At 39.5% G+C, this 19,597-nt stretch overlaps 1 protein-coding gene across 1 annotated transcript; it reads left to right on the top strand.

Annotated features, from left to right (window-relative positions):
• The first annotated feature begins 1,193 nt into the window (after positions 1 to 1,193).
• LOC136678664 (cyclin-dependent kinase-like 1) lies at positions 1,194 to 14,439 on the top strand. Its single transcript, XM_066656751.1, has 10 exons — positions 1,194 to 1,516; positions 5,605 to 5,803; positions 6,828 to 6,949; positions 8,022 to 8,094; positions 8,533 to 8,623; positions 9,486 to 9,686; positions 11,302 to 11,384; positions 11,474 to 11,530; positions 11,759 to 11,911; positions 13,307 to 14,439. The coding sequence occupies exons 1-10, from the start codon at positions 1,473 to 1,475 to the stop codon at positions 13,406 to 13,408; spliced, it is 1,125 nt and encodes a 374-aa protein (XP_066512848.1). The 5' UTR covers positions 1,194 to 1,472; the 3' UTR covers positions 13,409 to 14,439.
• The last annotated feature ends 5,158 nt before the right edge of the window (positions 14,440 to 19,597 follow it).

Here is a 19,597-nt window from a genome sequence, read left to right as displayed (position 1 = left end):
GCTGATCCAGTTCAGGGTTGTGGTGCTGTATAAGACAATATTAACAAACTCTTCAGAAATACACGGTCGTTAAAACAGAGTTTAAGAGGCTTAACTTTTGGGAATGTATTATATTAGATATCGGCACATTTCTGTGAGAATTTGATGGCATTCAGCGTTTACAACAATGTTATTAGGGTCAGTTATTGAGGTTAGGGGAGTTATTTTGGATCAAACAGCCACTATAAAAGACTGGAGAGTTCTGTTAGTCTAGAGAACACTGTTCCACTATTCCACAGCTCAGTGTTCGTTTGTATGGTTCTCTAAAGCGTAGTCTTTATTCGATCTTGTAAACTAGGTTCCGACCTAAACCAATGTCTCCGTGGCTTTAGTTATACGTTAAATTCGACATTTGCACCAGGGGGCGCCATTGAACGCACTAATTCTGCAGACTCGACTTTCTGCTCTAAAATGTATTAATAATATGTTCTTTAAACACTTAATATTGGATTACAAACACCATTAGAGACAAAACATTCAAAATAATCGTCTACAACATTTATCTTTACGTGGCGCACCGGATGTTGACAGTACGCGTTGCTAGACGCGTTGCTAGGAGAAATGTGAACCGATTCTTTCGAACTGTCCGTTTCAATGAACCGACCTGTTTAAGGGTGATTCATTTAGTTTCTCACATTCTTATCTACTGCACAAGGCTATTTAATGTATTTATCTAATTAATTTTAATGTCTATATTGTATATATGTATTTGTACAGGTGTGAAACTTTTATAATAGTTGGACCAGCATTAATGGTCTAACAAAAATTCTTCCATCATTGTTTTGGAATGGGTTGGCATATACAGCTGTGTTCTGATGATCAATAATGTCTCGTTTTCAAAGATATATTTTCTATATTTTTCCATCCTTTTAATAAGATGGAGAGTTTTGGTAATAGTAATAAATAGTAAAAGATCCCTGCATAGTTATTTATTTATTATTAATTTTCTGTAAACACTTCTCTCTTCACTCACTCAGAATCTAGTCACACACACACCTAGTCACAATTGTGGGCAGTTTCATACACACACCTGTGGGCAGTTATATCCCTCATCTCCGTAATTTAGAACCCGTGAATCGGTTCGATTTTGTTTTTCAGAGGGAGTCGGTTCAGATGAATGATACATTCAACTACCGTATGTTTAGAAACATGAATCCCTGCAGCGGGCCGCAGGGAGCGGGTTATAGACCGAGTGGTTTAATGATTCTGGTGCTTTAAAAGGTTCTCCACAGCTTATTCTGGCCGGGCTGATGTGTTTCTGTGGCTCGGGGCTCAAACTCTGGAGGAATATTTAACCTGCGGAGGAGCTGAATCTGCCATGGCTGAGGAGGGAGGGTCAGTTAGGCGGAACCGGAGAGGGCAGTGAAGGCAGTTCTTTATTATGAATATTGTATGAGAATAGAGTGGGAAGTCTTTGGAAGGTTATTTTTTTTATGTTTAAGACTTTTGTGCTGCAGCTCAAGGACGTAATTTTGAGGTAAGTGCTCAGAAACTAGTAGAAAACGTGTTGTGTGATTTGAACTGTGTTAGTTCTGGTCAAAAACTGGAGTCAAGCTATCCGCACTTTGGAAACTGACGGTCAAGCCATCCGCACTTCAAATCCGAATGCACGTATAGGCGCGTCATTACGGTTTTTCATTGCGGAGAACACCACGTCCGCTTTGGGACAGATAGAGAGTCTGAAACCCGCGTTTGAGCAGCGATGTCTCTGTTAATAAATAAATGCACGCAGTGCTAAAATGGACTAAATGGGCTAAAATTAACAAGCCATTTGGAATATATTTCGTTTTAAATCACTTTAAAAAGGCAAAACACGCTTTGATTATTTCATACATTTACGTATTTTTTACTTTTCTATAAACACTTAACTGGCTTTGAATAGTAATCCTGGTGGACATGTAGAAATACAGATCACATTTTACTGTCATTAAACAGAGGTTGCTCACTGTATAATATTCTCATGGATTTATACTGAATACTTAGCAAGATGGATTTCTCAAAAATTACCCATAATGCCTAAACCATTCCACTGTCATTAAACAGAGGGGCCCCTTGGCTATCAGCTGTATGATTTTGGTAGAATTTCACTGTGTACTTTTCTCACAAAGTCATATTACATATTTACTGATATGGATTTCTCAGAAATTACCCATAATGCCTAAACCATTCCACTGTCATTAAACAGAGGGGCCCCTTGGCTATCAGCTGTATGATTTTGGTAGAATTTCACTGTGTGCTTTTTTCATAAACACATACTGAATATTACCAATATGGATTTCTCAAAAATTACCCATAATGCCTAAACCATTCTACTCTTATTAAACAGAGGGACCTCTTGGCTATCAGCTGTATGATTTTTACAGAATTTCACTGTATATGCTTCGCATAGATAAGAAAGATATTTTCTGAAGCCCATGGGAAAGGACCTTGTGCATTTTCATATCATATGGCAAAAGCATTTGAGTTACAGTTGTTTTTCTGTGATGCTTGGAAGGCAGACTGCACAGCTGTTTTTAAACAGAATCTGGAAATACACAGTAATTCAAGTTCTTCATAATTTTGATAATTATTAACGTTCAAGTTGTTAGGATGTTGGAGTTGGGGGCGTTAGAGGTGGTTTGGTATTGGTTGGAAACTAACCCTAGCTGTCTATGTTTTTGAACATAACCTACATGACAACCAATCAAATGAGAGCATCCATCCGCTACAGAGCAACCCAGAGTACAGCATGCCATGCTTATGTAACTGTAGGGAAGAGACCACTGATGCAACAGCAGAATATATAGTGCCTTGCGAAAGTATTTGGCCCCCTTGAACTTTTCAAACTTTTGCCACATTTCAGGATTCAAACATAAATATATGAAATTTTAATTTTTCTGTGAAGAATCAACAACAAGTGGGACACAATCGTGAATAAAATAAAATATGCAATATTATTAAGAGGGCCGAATAATATTGCATGCCCCACTTTTCAGTTTTTTATTTGATATTTTATTTTATTCACGATTGTGTCCCACTTGTTGTTGATTCTTCACAGAAAAATTAAAATTTCATATATTTATGTTTGAATCCTGAAATGTGGCAAAAGTTTGAAAAGTTCAAGGGGGCCAAATACTTTCGCAAGGCACTATATATTCTGCTGTTGCATCAGTGGTCTCTTCCCTACAGTTACATAAGTATGGCATGCTGTACTCTGGGTTGCTCTGTAGCGGATGGATGCTCTCATTTGATTGGTTGTCATGTAGGTTATGTTCAAAAACATAGACAGCTAGGGTTAGTTTCCAACCAATACCAAACCACCTCTAACGCCCCCAACTCCAACATCCTAACAACTTGAACGTTAATAATTATCAAAATTATGAAGAACTTGAATTACTGTGTATTTCCAGATTCTGTTTAAAAACAGCTGTGCAGTCTGCCTTCCAAGCATCACAGAAAAACAACTGTAACTCAAATGCTTTTGCCATATGATATGAAAATACACAAGGTCCTTTCCCATGGGCTTCAGAAAATATCTTTCTTATCTATGCGAAGCATATACAGTGAAATTCTGTAAAAATCATACAGCTGATAGCCAAGAGGTCCCTCTGTTTAATAAGAGTAGAATGGTTTAGGCATTATGGGTAATTTTTGAGAAATCCATATCAGTAAATATGTAATATGACTTTGTGAGAAAAGTACACAGTGAAATTCTACCAAAATCATACAGCTGATAGCCAAGAGGTCCCTCTGTTTAATGACAGTGGAATGGTTTTAGGCATTATGGGTAATTTTTGAGAAATCCACATTGGTAGGTATTCAGTATAAATCCATGAGAATATTATACAGTGAGCTACCTCTGTTTAATGACAGTAAAATGTAATCTGTATTTCTACATGTCCACCAGGATTACTATTCAAAGCCAGTTAAGTGTTTATAGAAAAGTAAAAAAAAAATACGTAAATATATGAAATAATCAAAGCGTGTTTTGCCTCTTTAAAGAGATTTAAAACGAAATATATTCCTAATGGCTTGTTAATTTTAGCCCATTTAGTCCATTTTAGCACTGCGTGCATTTATTTATTAACAGAGACATCGCTGCTCAAACGCGGGTTTCAGACTCTCTATCTGTCCCAAAGCGGACGTGGTGTTCTCCGCAATGAAAAACCGTAATGACGCGCCTATACGTGCATTCGGATTTGAAGTGCGGATGGCTTGACCGTCAGTTTCCAAAGTGCGGATAGCTTGACTCCAGTGGTCAAAAGTGGTGAGTGGTTTCTTGTAATGAGTATTTTCTAAATAACAGAATACTAATGTAAAGTCGGTGAATATAATTATAATAGAGTGGTTAGAATTGTATCCAGTAAGTTACATTTTATTGACCCGTTTGTGTATTTGTGTTAGCTTTTATAGATATTTGTATAATATACTGATCAGCCACAAGATTAAAATCACTACTGGGTGAAGTGCATAGCATTGATGATCTGCTTATAGTGCCCCCTGTTGTGGGGGGATGTATCAGAGAGGGTAGGGTCAGTTCTTGAAGTTGATGTTGGGCACGAGAGAAAAGGTCAGTGTTAGGATCTGAGCACCACACTGTAGAGTGTCTCCAAAACCCAGGTCCTTTGGAGCGATCCCAGTGTGCAGTGGTCAGTACTGAACCAAAGTTGGTCAAAGTGGTGACAGGGTCCTGGAGCCCGAGACTCACAGTGTGAGCGGAGGAAAGGGTTCAGCGTGGCCACTCAGCCCCGTCCACAGCGAGTTAAATCTTTAACTATTACAGCATTAACTGTTGTGGCAGTGTGTGTTCTGACCCGATTCTATCGAAGCAGTGCTGACCCTTTAAGAAGTGTGTGCGCTGACCCGGTTGTATTAGAGCAACACTGACCCATTCAGCAATGTGTGTTCTGATTCAGCTGTGAGAAGAAGGTATGCAGACCTGGGTGAATTGGACAAGACAAGTCATAAACCTCTTAACACCAGCATTAATGAACCGTTATTTTGTTGTTTTTCTGTGTATCAGTGATTAGTTATTGATTTATTGTTCAGCCTATCTCTCTATATATCTATCTATCTACAGTAATGTGCAAAAGTCTTAGGCACCTAAGATTAGTATTATTTAAAATCATTTATCTTATCAGTTGATGTGGTGCTTGTATAAAATTATATATAATTACAATAAATAAAAAAAAATAAATACAAGTAAATAAAATTGAATTTTATTGAGTGAGTGTGAAGGACTAGGCTTGCTTTCAGATGTTCTCCTTGATCATATGGATTTGTTCAATCAGATTTAACGTAATGAAGTATTTATTAACAGCTCAAACTATGGATTGGATGATCACCTCAGATAATACTGGATTGTCATGAGGAGAGATGTGGAAAGGGTTAAACCCACACATTCACACACAATATCACACTCACTGGAAAAATGAGGTTGGGTTTATTCTAATATTTGGGATTTTTTTGTGTGTTTTTAAACAAATAACCCTCACTGGTCTGATAAGCTGCTCTATAAATCTCATTTCCTCAGGGGCCTAAAATGTACTGTATGTATCTATTCATGTAGCTGTTTAATTCTTTAAGCTTTCATGAGTTCAAGCCCTGTGTCTCTACAATGGAGAAGTATGAGAAGCTGGCCAAAATCGGTGAGGGCTCGTACGGTGTGGTGTTTAAATGCCGCAGCAGAGACACAGGTCAAATAGTGGCCATCAAGAAGTTTGTGGAGTCTGAAGATGACCCTGTCATCAAGAAGATAGCACTGAGAGAAATCAGAATGCTAAAAGTAAGGATATAGCTCTCTCTCACTCTCACACTCTCTCTTACGTTCTCTCTCTCTCTCTCTCTCTCTCTCTCTCTCTCTCTCTCTCTCTCTCTCTCTCTCTCTTTCTATCTCTCTCTCTCTCTCTCTCTCTCTCTATCTCTCTATCTCTATCTCTCTCTCTTTCTCTCTCACTCTCTCTCACTACCTCTCTCTCTCTCTCTTTCTCTTTCTCTTTCTCTCTCTCTCTTTCTCTCTCTCTCTCTCTCTCACTACTTCTCTCTCTCTTTCTCTCTCTCTCACTAACTCTCTCTCTCTCTCTACCTCTCTCTCTTTCTCTTTCTCACTCTCTCTCTATATATATCTATCTATCTTTCTCTCTCTCTCTCTCTCTTTCTCTCTCTCTCTTCTGCTTTAAAACAAGCTGTTAAAACATCCTTGGTTATTTAAATCCCAGCTTATCTCAGTCCCCTGTTGTATAGAAGAAGTAAACCAGATTATATTAATCCTTTACAATAACATTTTTACATAGTTTACATAGTTAATGTCTTGTTTTCTCTAGGTTTTTCTGTGGACATTAACGAACCAAACTCCCTTGTCCATGTTACAGTTAAAGCTACTCAATATGAAAATGACACTTTGTACTCACTGAGAGCAGCCATGTAATAGGGTTGGGATGATGAAATTACAGTGAAATTAAGTTTTCTGACATATTTTTAATATTTATTTGGAGTGAATACCATGTAAAACTTGTAACACATCTATATTTATACGTTTACTTCATGTCACACTGCATGAGATACTGCAGACGAATGAAATATTGGCTGCAATCTATAGCAGATTGCACATGTTATTTACTCGGTTTAATCTCAACTTAAACCAAATAGCCACTCGCGTCTCTAATTTATACAGAGATTTCTTAACCCCTGTGACCCTCAGTTGCATTGTATTTTATGTTAATTACTCACTGTCTTCAGCATTTTATTGAAACACACACGACTGTCCTCATTAAACTAAGAATTCTCCTCTCTGTCTGGCTTCTCTGCAGCAGCTGAAGCATGTTAACCTGGTGAATCTTCTGGAGGTGTTCAGGAGGAAGCGAAGACTGCACCTGGTCTTTGAGTTCTGTGAGCAAACCGTCCTCAATGAGCTGGAAAAACACCCTAGAGGGTCAGTCTTTCTAAGTCTTATACATGTTATTACGTACCTTAACTTTTGTTCTTTAAAGCTGTGCTCCGTGAAACAGAATCAGTGTTACTTTAGCTTCAGCATGAGGAAATAATTGCCTTCCAATGAGTATTTTAACTGCTCAGTTTGCCTTATATACACGAGTTAAGTGACTCTTTAAAAGGTGATTCAGGAGGGTCTCTGGAGGATCACTGCGCCAGGACTTTGAATATAGCTAGGAGCAGTGATTTACAATCTGTATTTTTTCAGCAGTAGGCAATATCTAAGACTAAATTTATCCTAGCGCTACGTTTGGTGAAAAATAGATAATTATTCAGCAAATTCACCAGTCTCCAAGTCACACTAATCAACATTGTTAATGTGTTAAACTTTTAATAATAAATAATAGGGTTGATTTAACTCTGATGAGTGTAGTATTCTCTTTGGAGGAGGGAGAGAAATATAAATGTGCATCTGGACGGAAATAAAATAACAGAGGAGCTCTTGAAAAGAAGAAATTACCCCAGGACCCTATAGACATTTAATCCAGTCTAAATATGGCTTTAGCTCAATTTTAATGTAGATGTAATATGACAAACATAAGAGGTTTAAAGGTCCACATCATGTCAATGTTTTACCATTTAAAATTAAGGTTAAGACTCTAAAACACGGGTGCACAACTCCAGTCCTGGAGGGCCGGTATCCAGCAAAAATACAAGTAAACATCAGGGTGTAAATGAAAATGCAGAAATAGGGTATGAATACTAAGTGTGTTTGTTAAGTTCAAACTGATTCTAGATCTCACTTCATTTGTAAAGCCACAAAAGCCAGTGACTGTCTGACTGTTTTCATCCGAAGGCCAACAGCACTTTCACAGTAACCTTAGCCGCCCCTGAAACAAAGGTTCCTGTATCTAGGGGAGACAGGTGCTGTGTTGCTGTGTCTGAGCCTTTCTCTGCTGCCATCTTTTGAAAAAGAAGGGGACAGAGCCCAAGACATATAGTTTTCTGTTGGTCATACCGCATTCTTATGTCTTGACAACAGCCCTTCTCCTTTTGTTTCCCGTGTCCTGTAGGGTTCCTGAGGCCCAGCTGAAGAGTATCATCTGGCAAACTCTCCAAGCAGTCAACTTCTGCCACAAGAACAACGTCAGTGGCTCTGTCTGAACTTAAATCTCTCCAACAATGTTTACAAGAAATGCTTTTTCTTAAAGAAAGAGAGACAAATTGATGAGAGTGAGGATTTCTTATGTAAGAGTTGGATTTCAGGGCTTTAAATTTCAGCCAACAAACAGAAAGAAAAAGTTACATTCTGCTTCTTGGTGTTTAAATACATGCAGAACCTGTTTGCCTTGATACCAATGAGTTCACAACATTTCCTTATTATGAGATGCTAAGCAATAAATGTTGTAAACTTTATAACTATTATTATTATAATAACTAATATTATACTATGATTAAAGAAACTAATCTAAACCTAAAATGTATCTAAGGGTACAATGAGCAGATTGTTGAGGAACTGCAGCAAGGACCACACACAAATACAACTAAGCACTAACTCCAGTGTGTCCTGAATTTGCCTGACAGTGTATTCATCGAGACGTGAAGCCAGAAAACATTCTCCTGACCAAGACGGGCGTCATTAAGCTGTGTGACTTTGGCTTTGCTCGCATCCTCAGTAGGTCTCCATTTCTCTATCCCCATTCTCCTTTGTTTAAAATCACGTGTAGTATAATCACTATTAGGACAAATGTAACATTTACATTTAAACCTTATCCAGTGAAATGTCTAATCTGCACCCTATCCAAGGTATGATTCCGGTTATATAAAACACTTACAGAAGATGAAAGAATGAACTGTGTAAAGACCCAGTGATATTTGTTGGGGAAATGTATGTGGGCCGTGTTTCTGCTTCAGAACACTTTTGTTTGCCTGAGGACACTGTTTTGGTCGTTTCACTGAGAAACCGTTCTCAACTCTTAAATGGGCCTCATAGAAACTTCAGTGTGACGACACAAAGGACACTACATTTGTATAAAATATTTGTAATTTCATGACCAAATTCAGACACTAATTAAAACATCAGTTATAAACATCAGTTAATAAAATAAGACTTTATTTTTGTCATTTGTTCTGACCCAGTTCTTTAAAATGTGACGTTTTATGAGATTATAAAGATACAGAGACAGAACTGAACACAGTGCCTGAAAATGAAACTATGCGTTTCTCCCTTTTCCCCTCAGTGCATTTATGTGCATTTAGCATCCTTGCCTTGCTAATGATTTATTTACGCTGCCCTCCTCCATCACCTCTCGTTCTTTAGCTGCTCACTTTCAGCCTTGTGTGAAGTCCAGGGCCTTATAAACCCGGTGAGCCAGTTAGGGCCCTCCAGAGCTCCGCTTACCTTCTTCTCTCTTAGGTTTCGGTGTATTGTTACCATAGGGTTAACATGTAATCCCTCAACCCAAATGCCTTTGTCATCCTCTCTTGTGTGTGTGTGTGTGTGTTTGTGCGCACATGTGTGTTTGTGTGTGAGATAGCCGGCCCAGGTGATGATTACACTGATTATGTGGCCACTCGGTGGTACCGGGCCCCGGAGCTGCTGGTGGGAGATACGCAGTATGGACCTCCAGTGGATGTTTGGGCCCTGGGCTGCGTTTTCGCTGAACTCCTGCACGGAAACCCTCTCTGGCCTGGACGCTCAGACGTAGATCAGCTCTACCTCATTCGCAGGACACTAGGTATTTGATCTGATCGAGGCAAATGAAGAGCCTGAACTTATGTGAAGTTGCTCCAGAGTCGTCCAGTTCTAGTCTCTAGTTTATACAGAGATTATACAAGTGGTGTGTCCACACTGGGTGCACTTTAAATCCACTATATTCAGTAATTATAAATGAGTGTCTGCAAACCTTTGGAAATGTTATAATTAGCTAGTGGTTATGTCTTTGGAAATTAGGTAATTATGACTACTTAGGCCAACAAATTACAGTGAAACCGTGACTCACAAGTGAATCAATTTACGAATTTTCAGAAATACAAGCCATCGCTTCGTTGATTTTTTGCTTTTTTGTAGCATTAAATGTGTAGAGAGTAAGTTAAGTTAAGAAAAACCTCTGCCAATCTCCTCCACCTCCAACAGCATATTTGTCTGATCTTCAAGGTAAATACACTTAATAGAACCAGTGTATTTCTTTAAGTTCTCTTTTATTATGTATTATTATTATTTTTTTTTACATTTACATTACCTCGTAAGTCAAGGTATTACTGTATAACAGTTTATGATTCATTCATTATCTGTAACCGCTTATCCAGCTCAGGGTCGTGGTGGGTCCAGAGCCTACCTGGAATCATTGGGCGCAAGGCGGGAATACACCCTGGAGGGGGCGCCAGTCCTTCACAGGGCAACACAGACACACACATTCACTCACACACTCACACCTACGAACACTTTTGAGTCGCCAATCCACCTACCAACATGTGTTTTTGGACTGTGGGAGGAAACCGGAGCACCTGGAGGAAACCCACGCGGACACGGGGAGAACCCACCAACTCCTCACAGACAGTCACCCGGAACGGGAATCGAATCCACAACCTCCAGGCCCCTGGAGCTGTGTGACTATGACACCTACCTGCTGCGCCACCGTGCCGCCCACAGTTTATGATGATATATTATAATAAACACCTGATTGCACTGTGAGAGGATTCACCTATGCCTTCTTATAGTTTTATATGCATCCTAAATTAATGGCATAATTGTTGGCATCCCAGTGTCTAACAATCAGCACAATTTCAGCATAACCAAGTAATCAGCATGGCAGAAACTGTGGTATCTGTAGTTTGATGGTAAAGCGAAAAATGTAGTTAAAATTCAGAAGTTTCTTGGATGATGATCTAAGCCTGTTCTCAGTGGAAATTAAGAGATCCAAATTGCCAGATTAATAATAATAATAATAATCATCATCATCATTATAGAATTTGCCCTGTGAAAGATGGCCCCCCTACCTTGCACCCAGTGATTCTGGGTAGGCTCCAGACCCACCGCGACCCACCGTTATAGACAATAAATGAATGAATTTGCCCTGTGAAGGAATGGCGCCCCCTCCAGGGTGTGTTCTCACCTTGCGCCCAGTGATTCTGGGTAGGCTCCGGACCCACCGCGTCCCTGAAATGGATAAGCAGTCACAGACAATGAATGAATGAATGAATTTTATTTTAAAGTACATTTAAAGGAAGAGTCAAACTCTTCCTGTACTCACTGTAAATTCACTGAAAAATCTGTGTAGCAGCTTTAAATTGATCTATACATCTATACGAAAGGTGTAAGAACTAATACATCACTGGTCCTCTCTTTTTTAGGTGACCTAATCCCTCGTCACCAGCAGGTTTTCCGCTCCAATGTCTTTTTCAGCGGAGTCAGCATCCCTGAACCAGAAACCATGGTGACAAACGCACACACACACGCACACACACACACACACAAAATTACAATAACAGTACAGAGCTGATAAATGAGCTTTGTGTGTTGTAGGAACCACTGGAGAAGAGGTTTCTTGGTGCATCCCCTCATGCCATTACTATAATGAAGGTGAGCTTCTGTATTTTGACTGTTAACAGTCAAAATAACCTCTGTTTAGTCTTTAAAAGATTAATATGACTTTGCTCTTAAGGAGGTGAGAGAGACAATATACTTAAACTACTCACATAGCAGTTTAAATGGCTTTAAAAGTTTTGACTAGCAACCAAGTAAATGAAAGCAAGGTCACGGTGACTTTTGCACAGTACTGTATTTCATGTTTATAATTTGTGTGTGTAGTCAAGTCTGGTGATGGATCCTGCTGGAAGACTATCGTGCGAGGAGTTGTTAGAGCTGCCATACTTTCAGGATGAGGGTGGATTAGGATGGGGCAGAGATGGGGATCGTCCCGGGAGACGCCATGAGAAAGGCAGCAGGCGCAGGATTCCAGGGGTATGATTTCACAACTTCTCTGAGACCAACTTCCTTCACTGAGATATTGTGTACAGATCGATTGGCATCGGTACAGATGTTTAAATTCTGCTATGTTCATATAATTCAGTAATATTATTCATACAGTAGTTCTTCTATAGATATTCTTACTGGCATATGTAAATATTAACACATCTCCTTAGCTCCTCTCCATGGCTCTTTCTTATTATTTTTCCTTTATTATTTCTTTATTGCCTTTTTTGCCTGAGTGTAATACTTGTTAATAGTGATGGGAATTTCGGCTCTTTTTGGGGAGCCGGCTCTTTTGGCTCGGCTCTTCATAAACAGCCGGCTCATCGGACGCTCAGCGTCTCTGGGGGTCTATGGGGCAGTGGGCTGGCCTCGGCTGGCCCGGACGCTCAGCTTCTGCATGATGATTGGATGATCTGTCTGAGGCTGAATCCCTTTTTGATTGACAGCGAAATGAGCGAATCAGCGATCCTTTGATTTAAAGATCCGTGGGAGCACAGGTGGACACACTTCACATGGGCCAAGGCCGTTTAAGCAGCCTAGCTCTGCTGGCCATTGAGAGGACACTAGTCGAGTCCCTGGAAAAGACGCCTCGGTACGACAGGGTCACGGATCATTTTCTCGAAAAGTAACGGAGGGTAGAATTTACGTATAAATAAAACCACACATTTTATGATGTAGGCCGAAATTGAGCTTCCCCGCCTTGAAAGACCAGCATCCCCCACTGGTGTGTAACATACTTGGCGAATAAAGTGATTCTGATTTTGATTCTGATTCTGATCTTAAATTTCTTCAAGGTAGAACACACAACAGATCAACAAAACTACTACTTCTTTAAGAATGAATACATGAAATATCAAATGCCAGCATGATTCAGTTCAGTCTGACTACTATTAAGTACTTTTTACATTGTAATGAAATATACTTTTACTCAATACACTCCAATCCATTTACAAATATTCACATGGTCTACCTGTAACACCCGATGTTCCCAAAGCCAGCACAAGCTTGTTCAGATACATAAGTAGCGCCACTGTATCTCAGACCGAGAGCAATCTGCCTGTGACCACTTTTGCAAGTGGTGAAGAAGCAGAGGGGATTTTTTTGGGTGGTGTTTATGAACGTGAAGTTCAACACCATGGAGCTAAAATGGACAAAAGCACAAAGTCAGCATTTATCACGCTGCTTTTTCCTGCCGGCCAAGGGGATCAGACAACCTTCCAGTCCCAAGTCTGCATCACTTACCTTTAGGCCACAGCTGTCCTGCATAATGTAGTTAGAGGGAAATACAGCTGAGTTCATGTTACTAATTAATGATATTAAATAAATATATGCAAGTCAATTTCGGTTCTGCCGTCTAAAAGGCCTTCTGTGTTGTTTTCACAGATGCAGTATTTGCCTCAGCTCCCCAACAGCAACATCTCCCCAGCTCCTGAGCTGAAGAACAAACACAAACCCAGATATGATCATCACCTGCCCAACATCTGACAGAGAACCAGGTTCTGCAGGAAGAGTGAAAGTGCCTGTGGAGAACCGAGCAGTTAACTGTTTAATGTCTAACCGAGTGTGTGTGAGGGGGAGAGGGATCGAGAGAGCAATATATATATATATATAAATATATATATACAATCTAAATCTTTATTGTAGATTTGAGTAACAGTGTGAGTAATGGCAGACAGTGGGTTTGAATTGGAACTGAGCAGCATTCACCAATCAGCCAGAAATTAAAAATGTCAACCTTGTCTCCACACTCATTGTCTATTCTCTCAGCTCCATTGACCATAGAGGAGCACTTTGCAGTTACACAAATACAGACTCTAGTCAATCAGTCGCTCTGCATACTTTCTTATCCCCATTTCATCCTGTACTTCAGTGCTCAGGATGCAGGTATGGTGCTGCAGAGTCACTGACGTTGTGTTAGTGTGTGTTGCTGTGGTACAAGTGGATCAGACACAACCGTTTTTAACCCCCTCAGTGAGAATAGTCCACCCACCAAATCATACCTGCTCTGTGGGGGTCCTGAGCTTTGACGAACAGGGTGAAATTGGGCTAAAAATATTATGCACAGCATCAGAAACACTGCAGTCTGTAAATGTAGAACTGCAGAGTGACCTTTATGGGCAGTGGAGTGGATAAAATGAACAATGAGTGTAGTTAATGTGGTGAATCAGTGTACATCATATTATTTTTAAAGGAGCTACACGGGGCACAATTCACTTTCAGTGCATAATGACTTGTCTATATTTACATATGACTACAGTGAAAACAACACATGATTTTTGCTGAAGCTCCTTTGTTTGTTTCTGTATATCTTCTCAAAATCTAAGCTCTTTAACTGATGTGCCAAATGTATTTTGTTGCAAATGGCACAAATACACAGGTCTTCATTCTAATGCTTAAGTTGCTAGCAGACAATAATAATAATAAATAATAAAGCAATGATGGTGAATATTAGTATTGTTATTATTTGTACTAGTACTAGTGTTAGCACAAAAACTACTGAAGCCAAAATTAAATATGTAACCACTGCTATAGCCATCAGTTCTAAACATGACTAAAGAGAAGGCAATCCTCCTGTGATGAAGTTGGGAGGAACCTAGAGAAGAAATAAAAGGGTTTTGCTGTGATTTTTTGTGTTTTCAGAACTACAAAACTAGAAATGTTTTATTTTTAATAGAATTAATAGCATTATTGTTCTTGTGAAAGTACAAATTCTTCAGTATTTTACTTAAGAACATATAGAGGGGTTGGACAATGAAAGTGAAACACCTGGTTTTAGACCACAGTAATTTATTAGTGCGGTGTAGGGCCTCCTTTTGCGGCCGATACAGCGTCAGTTGGTCTTGGGAATGACATACACAAGTCCTGCACAGTGGTCAGAGGGATTTGAAGCCATTCTTCTTGCAGGATAGTGGCCAGGTCTCTACGTGATGCTGGTGGAGGAAAACGTTTCCTGACTCGCTCCTCCTCCAAAACACCCCAAAGTGGCTCAATAATATTTAGATCTGGTGACTGTGCAGGCCATGGGAGATGTTCAACTTCACTTTCATGTTCATCAAACCAGTCTTTCACCAGTCTCGCTGTGTGTATTGGTGCGTTGTCGTCCTGATACACGGCACCGCCTTCAGGACACAATGTTTGAACCATTGGATGCACATGGTCCTCCAGAATGGTTCGGTAGTCCTTGGCAGTGATGCACCCATCTAGCACAAGTATTGGGCCAAGGGAATGTCATGATATGGCGGCCCAAACCATCACTGATCCATCCCCATGCTTCACTCTGGGCATGCAACAGTCTGGTGGTACGCTTCTTTGGGGCTTCTCCACACCGTAACTCTCCCGGATGTGGGGAAAACAGTAAAGGTGGACTCATCAGAGAACAATACATGTTTCACATTGTCCACAGCCCAAGATTTGCGCTCCTTGCACCATTGAAACCGACGTTTGTCATTGGCATGAGTGACCAAATGTTTGGCTACAGCAGCCCGGCCGTGTTTATTGACCCTGTGGAGCTCCCAACGGACAGTTCTGGTGGAAACAGGAGAGTTGAGGTGCACATTTAATTCTGCCGTGATTTGGGCAGCCGTGGTTTTATGTTTTTTGGATACAATCCGGGTCAGCATCCGAACATCCCTTTCAGACAGCTTCCTCTTGCGTCCACAGTTAGCCCTGTTGGATGTGTCTGGTCCTTCTTGGTGGTATGATGACGTTACCCTGGATACCGTGGCTCTTGATACATCACAAAGACTTGCTGTCTTGGTCACAGATGAGCCAGCAAGACGTGCACCAACAATGTGTTCTCTTTTGAACTCTGGTATGTCACCCATAATGTTGTGTGCATTGCAGTATTTTGATCAAAACTGTGCTCTTACCCTCTGCTAATTAACCCTTCACACACTGCTCTTACTGGTGCAATGTGCAATTAATAAAGATTGGCCACCAGGCTGCTCCAATTTAGCCATGAGACCTACCACACTGAAACGACAGGTGTTTCAGTTTCATTGTCCAACCCCTGTATTTGCTTTGGTTCAGACACAGAAATTACTGTAACACCCCCCCCCCCAAAAAAAAAAAAAAAAAACTTTTAACCTTATCATACTTTTCCATGTAGCTCCTTTAAAGCCTTTCTGTGCCGTCTGGATCTATAAGCTTTTATAACTGGTGCGTGCCATTCGGGTGGTACATTGTGTACTAGAGTATCTTTTAATCACTGCACACACAATTTATGTGATGCAGATTAACACATTTTACCTATGAACATAATATATTTGTGAATAAATAACTTCATTAATAGTAGTAAAAATGAGCTATTACTGAAATCTGGAGTATTTTTGTGTTTCTTTCAGTTTAGAGAAAGTAAGAGTGCACGTTCACTGAGGGCTGATGTATAATCGTTTAGACAGAAGACATCATCAGATAACTGTAAGATAACTGTGTAAGTCAGCATGGAAACTTGGCCCAGTTTTTGCCCCAGTTTCTCTGATGAACTGGAGGTGTACAGTAAGGGATGCAGCATCTTTCTACCCATTGATATTCAGTAAGAGACAGTGATCCACTGCTTTCCTGACATTTGGCTTGAATGATTGTCTCTGATCAGATAACAGCTGAGTGATGGGACACTCACTGCCTCATCTCCTCCTGTGCAAGCACCTTCAAGGCTGTACAGTATTAAAGGAGATGTTCAGGATTATAATCAAAAAACCCTTTTTATAAATTCTGAGGATATTTCCTTAACATTTGCTTTTCTGCAGTCAGTTTGCACTAGAAACAGGTCTAATGTTTTTACAAAGCCCCAGTGTCTGTAAATGGGTAAAAAAACAAAGTGTCCGAGTCCGGTGCTAGGCTTTCTCTCTCTCTCTGCTCACGGCAGAGAAACGCCATCTGGAGTTTTCAAACATTGAAAAATGTGAACCCATGAAGAGGATGCTGCTCTCTTCCTGCTCCATAGGTGGGTAACACTTAATTTTGCTTTACTGACTCTCAATTAGGGAGATCGCTAATAGCATGAAAGTAAACACAGACTGAGAATGATCCAAAACCTCTATGGTAGTTCAAACAGTGAAAAAAAAGGACAGAGAAATTAAACTTCAGCCACATATAAACAACCATATAAACTTTTTTCCCTCAAATATCCACCTTAAAATATGCTGAGCTTCTGAACTTAGAGTTTCTCTACAATCTTAGTAGTTCCTTTTAAGACTTCAGTACAGCAGAAAAAAAATGTAATAAAGAACTGTTTTAAACATGTGCTGTATAGACAAAACTGCAGATGTCCTCAATCTAGAGCTGGTGTTATATCCATATTAGCAATTCAGTTACCCCCCCCCAACCCCCTCTCTTGTTTCAAGATAAAGATTCAGAAAGGGAGATTCCAACCAGAATTAAAACAGTGCCCAACATGCTGCCAAGACTTTCACTGCACATTCCGCTGCTCTACTTTGTTTCACCCAACAAAGTTAAACAAACTCAGAATTCACGTAGACAGCCAGGGCAGCTGGGCAGTTCTTTATGAATGTAAAGTTTGCAAACATTCTCTTGTAAAATCATAATATGTCTTTGCATTAAAAGCAGCCTGAACGTTATGATTAATTTCACAAGCAAGTAACTAAAACAAGCCCCCTGTGATTGGTTTGCTGTCCATAATTTACACTTTTAAGTAAGATGATCAGAAAATATTCTACATATCATACTACAGTTCTGTGTTCTTATGTTTTAGGGTATGCCATTCACAGTTGTGAGTTAAATTGCAGACCACAATTACATTATCACTGCATTCACAGCAAGTCAATACTGTCGCATACAGCAGACTTCATTAAACGCATGTTGTATAAGGAGAAGCACCCTGATATTACCACCACTATCCCAGCTCCAACAAGCACCACCACTATCCCAGCTCCAACAAGCACCACCACTATCCCAGCTTCAACAAGCACCACTACCATCCCAGCTCCAACAATCACCACTACCATCCCAGCTCCAACAAACACCACTACCATCCTAGCTCCAACAATCATCACTACCATCCTAGCTCAAACATCCACCACCCCCATCCCAGCTCCAACAAGCACTACTACCATCCCAGCTGGTGGACTTCATTGTGCTGTCACAAGAAGCTAAGCAACATTTGTTTGTACTTTGTTGTTTAGATTTTCTCATCAGTACAGATTCAAACCTTTGTTAGTAATATCAACAAATTTACCATTTTATTATGCACCTAATTTATTGTATATTTATCTGTAATGTGTGTATTTAATGTAACTGAAACAATCAATTCCCACATATAGTTTGTTTCTGTATATTCATTTGCACATAAGTTGTGCTCAGTGGGAAGCCTCCAAGTGGATTCCTCATAGGCCCTCTTCCCAGGTGTCTGTCTACTTCGACACTGAAGAACAGCAGGACACCGTTTTTGCCTATCTGAAATCACTACTTCAGAGAACAAAACACCTGAGCTTCAAAGATGAAGTGCACTGTTCCTGAGGTAGGCCTAATCATGTAATGTATTTGTATTTAATCCTGCCCATGCACTACTCAATATGAACTGTATAATCTACTGTGGTGCTACATTATTACAGACCTGTGTGTAATGGCTTGCTATTCTATGTTCTGTGTTGCAATAATGGTATATTTGAGTATGTATTGTTACAAATGTGCACTTTTCCTTTGGTAGGACATCACATGCTCTGGCTGTGATAAAAATGTCTCTGTGGCCCTGTTTATCATCACAGGTAAGAGTAGAGAACATAAGTGTTTTTACATAATACAATAAAATCTTTATTAAAGTGTTACTATTGATGACAACTTTAATTACAAAATTGCAATGTCAGTTTATTAACCTTGTTGGAGTGTTACCAGTATTTATGTTAAAAGAACAGTGATGTCTCTTTGTTATTTCAGTGAAGTTGAAGAATTTAATGATGAATAAAGATTTGAAGAAAGAATGGAGGCCATCCTACCGGTAGGTAGTGCTGTGACCTACTTTACAGTGCAGGTATTGAATATTTAATTTTATAAGACCTGAGTCAATAACATTTGTTTTTTTAAGGAATTACATTTTCTTAAATTTGATGGCTGTTATAGTTGACATATTATATATATATATATATATATATATATATATATATATATATATATATATATATATATAGACCTTTTACCAGAAACGTACATTATATGTCTGAAAAGCACCTTATTCTTTAATATGAGAGTCATATGGAGGACATGTTAAACTATGGGAAACACATACTGTGTCATCTCAACATGCATTAATGCTTAAATAGAACACATTTTTTAGCACTACTTCAATCCTAAAATGTCAGGTCCTGTCACAGACAAATCTATGTATTTTATAATGGTTTAATAATTAGGGCTTTTTTATACAAAAAGGCTTTTCTTATTGATCTAATGTCCCTGATTATTTCCCTGAATATCAAAAGGATATATAAGCAATATTTCACAGAGTAACCGCCAAGCACTCATGTAATTGTTGAAAAACTATATTTACATTGAGATTTTTAAAAACTGGAATTGGGCCCTAAAGCTGACGTTTCCTCGCCTCCTGGGCAGTGTCACAAAAACACAGGGTCTTAGAATTATGGCCCTAAAACTGCAGGTACTGCAGGAATATAGTATTGGGTTTGCCCTGTGAGAACCCTCAGGGTCCAATCAGCATGGGCT

Source organism: Hoplias malabaricus, chromosome Y, assembly GCF_029633855.1.
Source record: "Hoplias malabaricus isolate fHopMal1 chromosome Y, fHopMal1.hap1, whole genome shotgun sequence".
Classification (NCBI taxonomy): Eukaryota; Metazoa; Chordata; class Actinopteri; order Characiformes; family Erythrinidae; genus Hoplias; species Hoplias malabaricus.
Note: the sequence above shows the minus strand (reverse complement) of the source record. Positions and strands in the feature narration are given on the sequence as shown.